This window comes from Notolepis coatsorum, assembly GCF_963971535.1.
Source record: "Notolepis coatsorum genome assembly, chromosome: 18".
NCBI classification, from domain to species: domain Eukaryota; kingdom Metazoa; phylum Chordata; class Actinopteri; order Aulopiformes; family Paralepididae; genus Notolepis; species Notolepis coatsorum.
In genome coordinates this window covers 30428750-30442310 of record NC_140182.1, presented here as the reverse complement: position 1 = coordinate 30442310, position 13561 = coordinate 30428750, and the positions used below count along the sequence as shown (strand labels likewise).

At 43.7% G+C, this 13561-nt stretch overlaps 1 protein-coding gene across 1 annotated transcript in view; it reads left to right on the top strand.

The window, feature by feature from the left end:
- The first annotated feature begins 11935 nt into the window (after nt 1-11935).
- Nucleotides 11936-13561, top strand: part of LOC311245561 (exocyst complex component 3-like protein) — a 96621-nt gene continuing 94995 nt past the window's right edge. The window contains exon 1 of the mRNA XM_084335455.1: nt 11936-12153. Within this exon, the coding sequence (XP_084191581.1) occupies nt 12114-12153 (40 nt within the window). The 5' untranslated portion in view covers nt 11936-12113. The remainder of the gene's footprint in view (nt 12154-13561) is intronic.

The window sequence follows — 13561 nt, the reverse complement described above, 5'->3', positions numbered from 1 at the left end:
AGGTTGGCGGGAGGGAAGCCTTGGTGGGCACCTCCTGGTTGTCCCTGTCAAAGCGGGAATACAAGTTATTGAGGGAGGGATCAGTGGGGGAGAGTTGCTGGTGGGTTTATAGTCTGTGATGGTCTGGATGCCGTGCCACATACTTGTTGAAGTGCCACATGAGTTGTTAAAGTGCCACATACTTGTTAAAGTGCCACATACTTGTTGAAGTGCCACATGAGTTGTTAAAGTGCCACATGAGTTGTTAAAGTGCCACATGAGTTGTCAAAGTGCCACATGAGTTGTTAAAGTGTCACATGAGTTGTTGAAGTGTCACATGAGTTGTTGAAGTGTTACATGAGTTGTTGAAGTGTCACATGAGTTGTTAAAGTGTCACATGAGTTGTTGAAGTGTCACATGATGAGTTGTCAAAGTGCCACATGAGTTGTTAAAGTGTCACATGAGTTGTTGAAGTGTTACATGAGTTGTTGAAGTGCCACATGATGAGTTGTTAAAGTGTCACATGAGTTGTTATGTGTGAATAAAGCGAGACAAACAACCTGAAAGGTCAACGTGTCGGACATGTCTACGAGGCATCTGAAGTGGCCTTTAGAAAGAAGCCGCGACAACATCTGTTCAAGATATAGAAGGATATATGACTGAAAGAACAGAAAGAAAGAGAACATGTAGACAAGACTACAACATAATGAAGCAGCTTATTCATTCTCCCTTCAGTGTCTGTCCTACAACTGAAGCCCGCGCCCCAAATCTCCACTCTATCCCCCACTGCGTTTGATGACGTCCAAGGAGCGTCCACTTGGACAGGAAACAAACAACACGCAACAAGTGGCTATATAACGACTACGGTTGCAACATGACATAAAAGCATTTCGGTAACCCGTTATTTGTTTCCCCGTTCACAAGTCATGTCAAGTCAAGTCAAGACAACAACAAACAAACAAATCCATAAGGAACGGCCATAATTTCAAAAGGTACAGTAAGTGGTTTTCACATTCCTTTCATTCTTGTTTCTTAACAGACACACTGATGAGGAATTAGCCTAAGAAAGAGGAACTCTCGTCACTTGGCCTTGTGTGTGAGATAAGTGCGAGTCGGGACATACTGTGTCTGGGAGAGTCTGGCAGGAAGGTCAGGAATGTCATACAGGAAGTGGTCTAGAATTAGACTTCCTGTTCCTCCCTCTGCCCCTCTGGGTGGAGGTGGCGCTGCACGTTAATGGTGCTCAAGGTGATGACAACAACAAGAGGAGGGGCCCCGCTCAATCAGGGGCCCCCCTCAGGGGACAAACACACACACAGCTGTGCAGGGCAGGCAAACACCTGACACAGAGTCCTGTCCTGGACTGATTTTCAGGACTCGTGACTCAACTTGGACTTGAGCACTGATGACTCGGACTTGGACTAGAGCATTGACTGCATTCGGACTCGGAAGGTTCAGACTTGGACTTGTTAATTGATAAATAATATTGATAAAAAAAACGACTTATTTCTTTTAATATTTTTTTTGTTATAGGCCTTTGGCATAAGATATTGATGGCTATATTAATACCGTAACGTTATTTAATTCCATGCAAGGCCAGAGATGTGTGTTCCACCTACATGCGGATTCATGTCGATACCCTCATGTTCAGTACTTAAGATGCCTAAAGAGATGCCCTGAATCGTGCGCTTTGCTTACATGTATTTTACATCAAATTCCAACAAGAGCACTGCTAGATGTTTGATATGTAAACTAACTATTGAAGAGAAGACCGGGACAACCTCAAACTTCAACAGACATCTGTGGAGTGGACTCAAACTTGATGACTTTGACTCGGACTCTGACTAGGGTAATGGGGACTCGACTCTGGCTCTTCTTTGGTGACTCGGACTTGGTCTTATCCTAGAAACGGTTTGATGTTTTTGAATGTTCATACTGCCTATCATTTTTGGCATTTTAAAGTATGCTACCTCGGAACATTTAGGTTTAATACAAGCATGATAGCATTCAAATGAAATGGATTGCAGAACACAGTGACTAGAGATGGCATAATTGCACTATGGCATGAGAACGTATATCATGCCAGTTAGGGTACCTTATGTATACTGCACCTGTGTATACTGTATACTTTATTTACTCATAGTATATATTCAGACTATTTATTATAATTATTTTTTTTATCCACTTTTTCTCCCATTTTCTATATTTTCTCCCATCCCAATTTCGTATCATCCAAATCATCATCATCATCAAACCTTTATTTGAATAGGCAGGTTAATTAAGAACAAGTTCTTATTTTAAATAACGGCCTATTTGGGGGTAAAAAGTAAAATTCAATTTTCAATTCAACCCTCCCCTGTCACGGACGCTGTTTCTTGCCTCCCACAAGCCGGCTGCAATTTGGACTAAGTCATACATAGCACAAGTCCCCTCCGGTACTTGAGGTAACAGCAGTCGCATCTTTTCACCTGCGCAGCTCGATCTCTCAGTGGCGAGGAGTAACGCGTGGGAGGCTCACGCTGCCCCCGACACTTCCTGATTCTACTGCGCAGGCGCACCAACCGACCTGTAGGAGTCGCTGTCCACAACGCCCGATCCCCACCCTTCAGTTTCCCTCCCCGTAATACGGCCAATGTGTATTACTGTGGACAACCAGCTAAACTGAAAGCAAATGTGGAGCGCTGGGCTCGAACTGACGAGCCCAGCGTCTCCAGCATTTCGTGGCGAGTGCCTTGCCCACTACGCCACGTAGCCGCCCATTCAGACTATTTATTGACCATATTTATTGTAACATATAATATTACTCATAGGGCACACAGACCCTCATCTGCACCTTTGATTACACTGCCTACTTGCTCATATGCTTATATTCAGAGTTAATCATATTGTTTACACTACATATTTTTTATCTTTACTATAATTGTATTGCCTATTATGTATGTTTTCTACCCTGCCCATACCTGTACCTGAATTTCCCCAAGGGGATCAATAAAGGAATATCTTATCTTATCTTAGAATGTGTTAATAATTTGTACGCATTGCTCAAAGAACACCTACGGGAGACTGCAATTCGAAACTGGCCCCTGTAAATGTCCTAACCCAACCCCCTCCAATGTACAGTAAATGACCAAGTATGGTTTTGTCAATATTCCAATGTACAGTTTTGCTTGTACAGTTGTACAGTGTCCCCCACCCACCCCACCCACCCAACCACCTCCAATGTACAGTCCCCCCCCCCACCCACCAATCAATTCTGCTTATTTAGTCGGTAGCCAGCCTAGTGATATACAGTATGTGCTTTCAGATACAACCAGCGTACTGTTTAGATTCACTGAGTCATCATTCATATTCATATTTGTTGTCAGTCTTTCCCTGACACATTCAATAGGGTTCATTTTGGGGAACTACTAGTAGGTAGGTGCCTCCTCGAAGCTTTCAAACGAGACAAAGGTGACATCTCCATTGCCTGTGTACTGAGGAAAAGGATGCTGTGGTCCATTGCAGAGTGGGTGATGACATGCCCAGGGCTAAAGATGAGGGAAGCGATGCTGGATTCAGTGTGACAGACTGGAACGCCCGGTCAGTGGCCTTGTTGTCGTCGTCTGTGTGGCCCCACCCTGTGTGGCCCCACCCAGACAGGAATCTGATTTATCCAGCATCCTCCAGTTTTGACCTCTCCCTTATTCCTTACATGGTTTGCCAGGAAGCCATGATCTTACTGCATACGGCATCAGGCCCAAATGCACAAATGACACGGCCCCTGTAAACACCCAGGGTGTATGGCATTCAGAAAAGATCATATTGAGGAGAAGGGCCTTGAAATTAACGCTATAGCCACCAGTCAAATGCTGATACATTTAGTCTAGAGCTGGTAAATCTGTCCACTGTTTGATCTGTCACTCTTTTTCGGTTCTTGTGGCTAATAGATTGAAATGGTTGGTGAAGTTCTGAATAGGTGGCAAGTTTTCCTGGGAGGTGAATTTCATTAACCCTTGAGTGGAGAAGGTCCTTATGACGACAAACAAGACCAGAGAAAAACTTTCATCTTAACAGCTATTGTGTCTTAAGAAAATGTATTCTCAGAAAACAAGTGGAAGTGGGTGAGAGAGCTGCCACTTGGGTGAGAGAGCTGTCTGTCACTTGGGTGAGAGAGCTGTCTGTCACTTGGGTGAGAGAGCTGCCACTTGGGTGAGAGAGCTGCCACTTGGGTGAGAGAGCTGCCACTTGGGTGAGAGAGCTGCCACTTGGGTGAGAGGCGTCTATACTTTCCGTAGCCGCATTTCTGGCAGACGTTCTCTGATTTGCACTGACTGACGCTCTCTGATTGACTACTGACATGTTTGCCCAATAGCGTGACGAGCTGTGTCTTTGCCCATTTCCGCGTCGAACAGCCTGCAAACTACCAGGCGTTCTATCGCCATGCTCTAAGACAAACTCTAACCTTAACCAACTTCGAAAGAGTGCCTCAGCTTAACCGTCGAAAGAACTTGCCGTCACGCTCTAAGACAAACTCTAACCTTAACCAACTTCGAAGAGTGCCTAAGCCTAACCAGTGTAGAAACTGCCGTCGGCCAATCGGAGAACGTCTGCCAGAAATGCGGCTACGGAAAGTATAGACGCGGTGAGAGAGCTGTCTGTCACTTGGCTGAGAGAGCTGTCTGTCACTTGGCTGAGAGAGCTGTCTGTCACTTGGGTGAGAGAGCTGTCTGTCACTTGGGTGAGAGAGCTGTCTGTCACTTGGGTGAGAGAGCTGCCACTTGGGTGAGAGAGCTGTCTGTCACTTGGGTGAGAGAGCTGCCACTTGGGTGAGAGAGCTGTCTGTCACTTGGGTGAGGGAGCTGCCACTTGGGTTAGAGAGCTGTCACTTCTGTTACATAATGTAATTAGGTCATCATTACATTATAATAAAATATAAGTAATATACTAATTGTTACGAAGGATCAGATTAAACCGAATATATATATTTACTACTTGATATATATTGCATAATATTTGTATATCGTCTGATATCCCTTGTGTATTCTTTGTACATATACACGGAATATCCCTTTTACCTAGTACAGACCATAATATTTCGTTCTCTTATTGGATAGCGATCCACTGGGCGCCACTGCCATACCTCCAGGGTCTGGTTCAAAGTCACCGCCGGGGCTTGTCTCAACATGCCCGGTTCTGCGCAAGAATACGAGACAGGAATAAGGCTGGTACTAGATTGTTCACCCAACGTATAAATACGGCGCAGGTGAATACAGCAGTTAGTTACCTAAAGTCAAGTTAACCTAGAAACGTGTTACCCTCAAACGTAAAGCCTTCATCACGAGTCAACGACCAAGTGAAGTGAGCAACCGTGCGTCTAAATAGAGCACTTATAACCGCGTGCGAATAGGACAGTAAAAGTGTCAGAGCTTAGTGGAATAACGTCAAGTTCGACCTAGTTAATGTGAAGTACCGCGCACCGGAGAACCTACACCGGTGACTGCAGAGCCCTTTCCAGCTGGATTATTGCTTTGGTCCTGTGGATGTTGGAGCGGAGGAGAATCGTCTACACCCCACTACTGTGTGGGATTTACCCGTGAGGAACATCACTCGAGCCCGTCTCTCGGAGAGGCTGGCCGGCTTTCACCTATGCTGCACGCATACTTGGATTACAGCTGCTGCTTTCGTCTGCCGATCAAGGGAGTAATGTACCGACTCCCGTAGCTGGAGCTTATTGATTCCCCGTTGATCCAGAGTTTGCATTCAAACATTTCCTCCCCCTGCTGGCCTACAACCGGAGGGACCCTACCAGTATCTCCCGCTACCTTACTAGAGTACCATAGATATAATTCCTAAGATTCAGGTTGTATTATTATCTCCTGCGTAATATGAGAATGGACATACGTTATTGATTTGCTTACGCACATTCCTTTGCCTTATAAGCGCAACCTAAGTAAAGTATATTATGTACTATCATTGCTGCTAATAAATATTCTTAAACCCAGTTTTGTGTGGAACCGTGTCATTGTGGGAAGTGTTCACATCATATACCTGTGTACTGTATGGCCAGTAGTAATGTACATAAGACAGTAGTGGTTTAATGATACCATACTTATTAATACAGTCAGGGAATTGTACCCCTCAGTTACACTAATAATAATATATAGTTATTTATATAATAAATTCATATATCCTATGTTCATATATTATATATTAATAATAATAATAATAATAATAATAATAATAATAATAATAATAATAATAATAATAATAATAATAATAATAATAATAATAATAATAATAATAATAATAATAATAATAATAATAATAATAATAATAATAATAATAATAATAATAATAATAATACAATTATCATTTTGGCAATTCACTTCTTCTGTTTCAAGATACTATTGAGAAAATCCTAGAAATTTGCTAATTCGTCTTGGAATAAGTGAGATCTCAACCCCTTGGGCAGATTGCACAATACAATTTGCGACTCTACAAGATTTAATAACTTCTAAAAAACCTTTTATCTGAAATAATTAACATATTTCTTTGCCTATTCCTGTATCATCTGCTTCAGTTACATCTTTTCTCAGATGGCTTGTGCCAAACACAGAGACAAAATGCAGATGTATCCGAAGAGACACGAGATCTGAGCACTAGAACAAAGGAATCTCTGGTATAATAGCAGCATACCCCCCCCCCCCCCCCAGGACAATGTGTTTATGCTGGCTGCATTCACCGGGCCACTTGGCGTGCCTCGCAGTGTTTTTCAGAGCTCCGGGAGGCCGTGAGACGTAAACAAAGGCGTGGGGAGAGGGGTCAGAGGACTTGACTGGTCCACAAATAAACAAACTTCCTCAGAGGTAGTAGCTAGCGCTCAAGAAGCCCCCTAACCCTAACCCTACCCCCCCCCCCCCCCCCCCCCCCCCCTCCCTCGCAGAACCCTACAGCTGCACAGGGTCAGAGGACTGCAGAGACACAATCGGTTGTTCTTACAACTAAGAAAGAACCACACTTTTTGTTCGGTGTTGACAATAGGCCTATAAGCCTCCGCGACGTCATACACCATATCTGGCCCTCCGCAACTTGCATTCTTATTTGAGGAGGTGTTTTTATATAAATAGCTTATTACAGAGTATATTATTAACAAATACCTTGATGTAAACCTAAGAAACCTTCTAAATGTCCAGCCCGTTTGAGCCCTTGGCGCTCCGCGGAGGACACAAGACATATTGCGGGACACATTGTATTGAAAGGTTAGCAGAAATAGTCATTCCAATACAGTATGTCTTTGCAAAAGTTGTGCTAATCTGAAAAATGTGTTCAAACTTCACTGTTCATACTTGTTGTGTAACAGAGGCAACTCGCCCCTGCCACGAATTCGACCATGCCTTGAGTGGGAGTCGAACCCCAGGCGTCCGCACTGCGGGCGACATCACAAACCGCTGCGCCAAGAAAGGAATTCCCTCCTAAGCGCTCAGTTTGGATGCCTCTGGGGAGTGAGTTTTACACCCGTTACATTTGCACATAATTGCCCAATTGCACAGCCCACTGTATTGCTATTTTATTATAATTAGTGTATATACTTGACCACAGTGTATTTTTATTTTTTACTTATAATTATACTATTCTATTGTGCTTATATTTAATTTAGTTCATATTCCATTTTATTTTATTCCACCTTTTTATTTTATTATCTGTCCATTATTGTCTGTCCGTTAATGTCACACTGAAAACGACCAAAGCAAATTCCTTGTATGTGAAAACGACTTGGCAATAAAGACCTTTCTGATTCTGAAAAACATACACCTTTTGAAGCTTTTGTGAGCTCACAAACAAAAAGGATATCCCTTGACTATTGATGCTTGAGCATCTAATTATATACCCTTGGTTTTACAGCGGGTTATGTATTATGCATTGTTCCTTCCCGTAACTGCTGGTCTAATTGGTTTCCGTTTACAGGCCAAGGAACCTCTTTGAACACAAAGTGGTCCACTTGAATGGCTTCGTTACAAACAGAGATTCCAGACCATGTGAAAATTGTCAGGCCTAACTCCTACAAAACAAGTGTTATTATTATCGACATGTTATTCCTCTGGTCTAAGACGGTACAACGGTATTAGTGAAAATGAGCAACTTTCTCCTAAATCCCAAAACTAGATGGATAAAACTCAAACTTGTGATGTCATCAGGTATAAAGGCTGAAGCTGCTCCATAGACAATGAGTTGGGAAATATTTTTATAGATTACACTGAGAGACACCCAGGGGACTCTGCTGAGTATATGATGTTATAGATGACACTGAGAGACACCAGAGGGATGTTCTGAGTATATGATGTTATAGATGACACTGAGAGACACCCAGAGGAATGTTCTGAGTATATGATGTTATAGATGACACTGAGAGACACCCAGGGGACTGTTCTGAGTATATGATGTTATAGATGACACTGAGAGACACCCATGGGACTCTTCTGAGTATATGATGTTATAGATGACACTGAGAGACACCAGAGGGATGTTCTGAGTATATGATGTTATAGATGACACTGAGAGACACCCAGAGGAATGTTCTGAGTATATGATGTTATAGATGACACTGAGAGACACCCAGGAGAATGTTCTGTCGATATAATGTTATAGATAACACTGAGAGACACCCAGGAGAATATTCTGAGTATATGATGTTATAGATGACACTGAGAGACACCCAGGAGAATGTTCTGTCGATATAATGTTATAGATAACACTGAGAGACACCCAGGAGAATATTCTGAGTATATGATGTTATAGATGACACTGAGAGACACCCAGGAGAATATTCTGAGTATATGATGTTATAGATGACACTGAGAGACACCCAGGGGACTGTTCTGAGTATATGATTGTGACGGGGTCCTTCTCCTCTCCCCTCCAAAGTCACACAAATGATGGCGTAGTCGGAAAAATGATCTTGGTGTTGTTTTATTTGCCGGCCATCCACGGTGCAGAGGTGACATCTCAATAACAAGTGACTTAAACAAACTAACAAAATAACAAAATACTACCTGGTCTATCATATGCGCTCCACAATAACATCATATTGATAGACGACACTTACTGTGCGGCACTTCCCTAGTTACTCATCTTTAGCAACCTTTGTCTGGTGAAGCCCCGACACAGAGACAAACAGACTAACAGACACATACGGCACTTCCCTCAGTCACCTACGTTGCAACTGGTGCAGGGCAAGAACCCAGAACCTTGGGCACGCAGCCCTCATGACACCTGCACTCCTCCCCCTCCACAGGTGCCACACATAATTAATTAACACAAGACTACACAGGTGCTACACATCAAATGGATTGCCGTTTCCTACACATATTATATAAAAACAACCTCCAATACCAATACCCTCATAACCCAATAAATAAATACATATACTCAACCCAATAAATAAATATATATACACAACACAATAAATAAATATATGTATGAATGGATATATGAATGTATGTATAAATGCATGTATGCTTAGATTAATGGATATGTATGCATGTTTGATTATGTATGAATGTATATGATGAGTGAATGTTGTGTGTATGTGTGCGTGCGTGCTGCCCCGGCGTCAGTGACAGACCCACTCTGTCACAATGATGTTATAGATGACACTGAGAGACACCCAGAGGAATGTTCTGAGTATATGATGTTATAGATGACACTGAGAGACACCCAGAGGAATGTTCTGAGTATATGATGTTATAGATGACACTGAGAGACACCCAGAGGAATGTTCTGAGTATATGATGTTATAGATGACACTGAGAGACACCCAGAGGGATGTTCTCAGTATACTGGTACATGTTCTGTGAACACTACTACAGAATAAAGCTCATTTGGATATTAAAAGAAGCGTTCTGTAGGTCCACAAAATCAGTCTCCCATTCATTGTCTATGAAGCAGCCCCAGACTTTATACCTGATGACATCACACGTTTGATTCTTACTTCTCTGGTTTCTGGCTTTGGCAGAGAGAGTAGCAAATAATGTTCACAAATATTGATTGGACTGTAGGCCATGGGAATAGCATATTCAAAATGTTTACAGTCAACACAGCTAGGAGTTGCTTAGCAACGTGTATATACAGAGCTGAATTAACTTTTCATCAAAACCTGATACCTCAGTGTTTCATATTCACAATATGAAATCAGATATTGTATAAAAACTGTTGTGTAAAAGCAATAAAACACTCAAGGTCATGCGTTACAGTCAATAACAACAGCTGTGATGTTATTTATTATAATACGCTCCCTCTCATGTTCTATTGTTCACTGTTAGTGATGCTAGTAGAGGGGGAGGGGCATTGACGTTCACCAGCAATGTTAATAATGTCTACTTCCAATATTTCAAGAACCAGAACCCTGTGCTGGTTTGTGACAAATCAGATGACAAGAAGTGCACGGGTTGAAGTAAATCACTGGTTTTCACTTGAAATGACAGGCATGTATGTGAAGTGCATATCTATAGAGATATGTAGTTTTAACATGTATTGTGTGTTGAGGCTCAGGCTGTAAGAGACAGACAGACAGAGCGCCAAGGTCACTCACAGAGATAGAGAGAGAGAGTGTTAATTTTTAAGCCATAGCAGCGTCTGATTGGATCAGCGGTGACAAGCGGCCGCCGTCGCTTAGTGACGAGAGTAGGAGAGATAGGGCGGCGTTGCTATGGCTAACACAGCTGTTGCTAGGGAAATAGACTTTATAGCTGGTATTCTTCCGGTATTTCTTTCTTTCTTTCTTTCTTTCTTTCTTTCTTTCTTTCTTTCTTTCTTTCTTTCTTTCTTTCTTTCTTTCTTTCTTTCTTTCTTTCTTTCTTTCTTTCTTTCTTTTTTTCTTTCTTTCTTTCTCTCTCCTCCCAGTGGCCCCCTCTCTATCTCTCCTCCCAGTCTTCCTCTCTCTCTCCCTCCCCCCAGCATCACCCTCCCCGGGTCCTACTAATCACCACAAAATACCAGAAAATACCCTAAAATACCACAAAGTACCCCAAAGTATACCACAAAGTACCCCAAAGTACCCCAAAATACCATAAAATACCACAAAGTATCACGAAATACCCCAAAGAACCTCAAAGTTTCCCAAAGTATACCTCAATGTACCACTCTACCATCACACCCACTCCTCCAGCTGCTCTCTCTCTACCATCACACCCACGGGGGTACTTTGGGGTACTTTGGGGTATTTTGGGGTATACTTTGGGGTATGTTGAGGTATTTTGGGGTACTTTGGGGTATTTTTGGGTATACTTTGGGGTATTTTGGGGTATTTTTGGGTATACTTTGGGGGTATTTTGGGGTATTTTTGTGTATTTTAGGGTACTTTGAAGTATTTTGTGGTATTTTAGGGTATTTTGGGGTATTTTAGGGTACTTTGGGGGTATTTTGGGGTATTTTCTGGTACTTTGTGGTGATTAGTGACCCCTCTCCCCAGTCTCTCTTTCTCTCTCTAGCTATCCTTTGCTCTTTCTCCCCCTCTTTATCTCTCTCTCCCTTCTCCCAGTCTCCCTCTCCCCAGTCTCTCTCTCCCTCTCTCTCTCTCTAGCTATCCTTTGCTCTTTCTCCCCCTCTTTCTCTCTCTCTCCCTTCTCCCAGTCTCCCTCCCCAGTCTCTTTCTCTCTAGCTATCCTTTGCTCTTTCTCCCCTTCTTTCTCTCTCTCTCCCTCCTCCCAGTTCCTCTAGTCTAAGCCCTCCCTCTCTTAGCCCCACGTCCCTCCCTCTAGCCATCCTCTTCTCTCTTCCCCCCTCTCCTCTGTCTCTCTCTGCCTCTCTCTCTCTCTCTCTCCCCCCTCCTCCCAGCCCCTCTTGTCTTTCCTCTCCATGCCCCCCCCCCTCGGTCCCTCTAGCCCCCCTCCCCTCCCTTCCTGCCGGCCTCCAACCAGAGGATGTGTCTGGGAGTAGAGTGTGTGAGAGAAAGAGAGGAAAGCCGTCAGTAGAATGGCTATGTGCTCCCTCTCTCCCTCTCTCTCTCTGCTCTCCTCTCTCTCCTTCTCTCTCTGTGTCTCTGTCTCTCTCCAGCCCTCCGTCTCTGCGGTGCTGTGCCCTCCGCGCTCTCAGAGCCGCTGGCCCTCGGGGGAAGAGGGGACTCGGACGCACGGCGGGCAGCTGAACGGGGAACTTAAATGTCAGACGGAGACAAGAATGGAAGTGACAAAACTGAAGGTATAGTATGCGCACACACACACATAACATGCACACACATAATAACATGCACACGCACACACACACACACACACACACACACACACACACACACACACACACACACACACACACACACACACACCACAACAACAGTTTGCCAGTCAACATTACTCACTGACCAACACCCACTTCTTCCAACTGAGGAAACATAATACAACACTGGATAACTGCAGCAGAGCAGTGTGAGTGTGTGTGTGTGTGATAGAGAGAGAGAGAGAGAGAGAGAGAGAGAGAGAGAGAGAGAGAGTGTATCAAGTTCAAGTTCAAGTTTCTTTATTAGTTGTTGTCGTACAGAATACAGAATACTTTGCATGAAATGTTTCTTTCTGTGTGCTCCTGAGAGTGTGCTAGATAATAACAAGATAGTATAAAATAAGTAATAAGTATAAAATAGAAAGTCAAGAAGTCAACGTAAACAAGTGTAAGAGGTCATAGTTCAAGCCCAGGTCCCTGAGCTTGGCTATGAGTTTGGAGGGAACGATGGTATTGAATGCTGAGCTGTAGTCGATGAATAGCATTCTCACATAGTTCCCCTGCCTCTTGTCCAGGTGTAATGCTGCTGTGTGCAGCACATGGGCTATGGCGTCCTCCGTGGACCTGTTGGGGCAATATGCAAATTGCAGGGGGTCCAGGTTGATGGGGAGGGATTGATTTGATTTTATTACGGATCCCCATTAGCTGGTGCCATAGCAACCAGCTAGTCTTCCTGGGGTCCACACAAAAAAACATACAAACAGGGAGGAACCGATGTAGCCCTTCACTAGCTTCTCAAAGCACTTCATGGCTATGGAGGTGAGAGCTACAAGGCGGTAGTCGTTGAGGCAAGCGGGCTTGGATTTTTTGGGTACGGGGATAATGGTGGACTTCTTCAGACAGGTGGGGATGACAGCCTGTTCTAAGGACAGGTTAAATATGTCAGTGAATACCGGGGCCAGTTGGTCGGCACAGACTTTTAGGACGCGGCCGGGGATACCGTCCGGTCCTGCTGCCTTCCTGAGGTGAGGTCCTCCTCACCTCATGTTCTGTTATCCTGAACACTGAGTCTCCATCAGCAGTGCCCCCCCCCCTCTCTTGCAGTGGTTTGTAGGCTGGTGCTGTTATTCCCAGCCTCAAACCTCGCATAGAAGGTATTGAGATCATTTGCTAAGGAGATGTCACTGTTCAGCTTGAGGGAGGTGCCTTTGTAATGTGTCATCATTCTGAGGCCCTGCCACATAGCTCTAGAGTCAGCCTGTTCATATTGAAGTAAAATTTTATCCCTGTAGCGCCTTTTTGCTTCTATTACTGCCCTCCTAACATTGTATGCCAATGAACTCCTGCATATCTCAGCCTATGTAGAGGAGTGTCCTCTCTGTGTGTTAGGCAA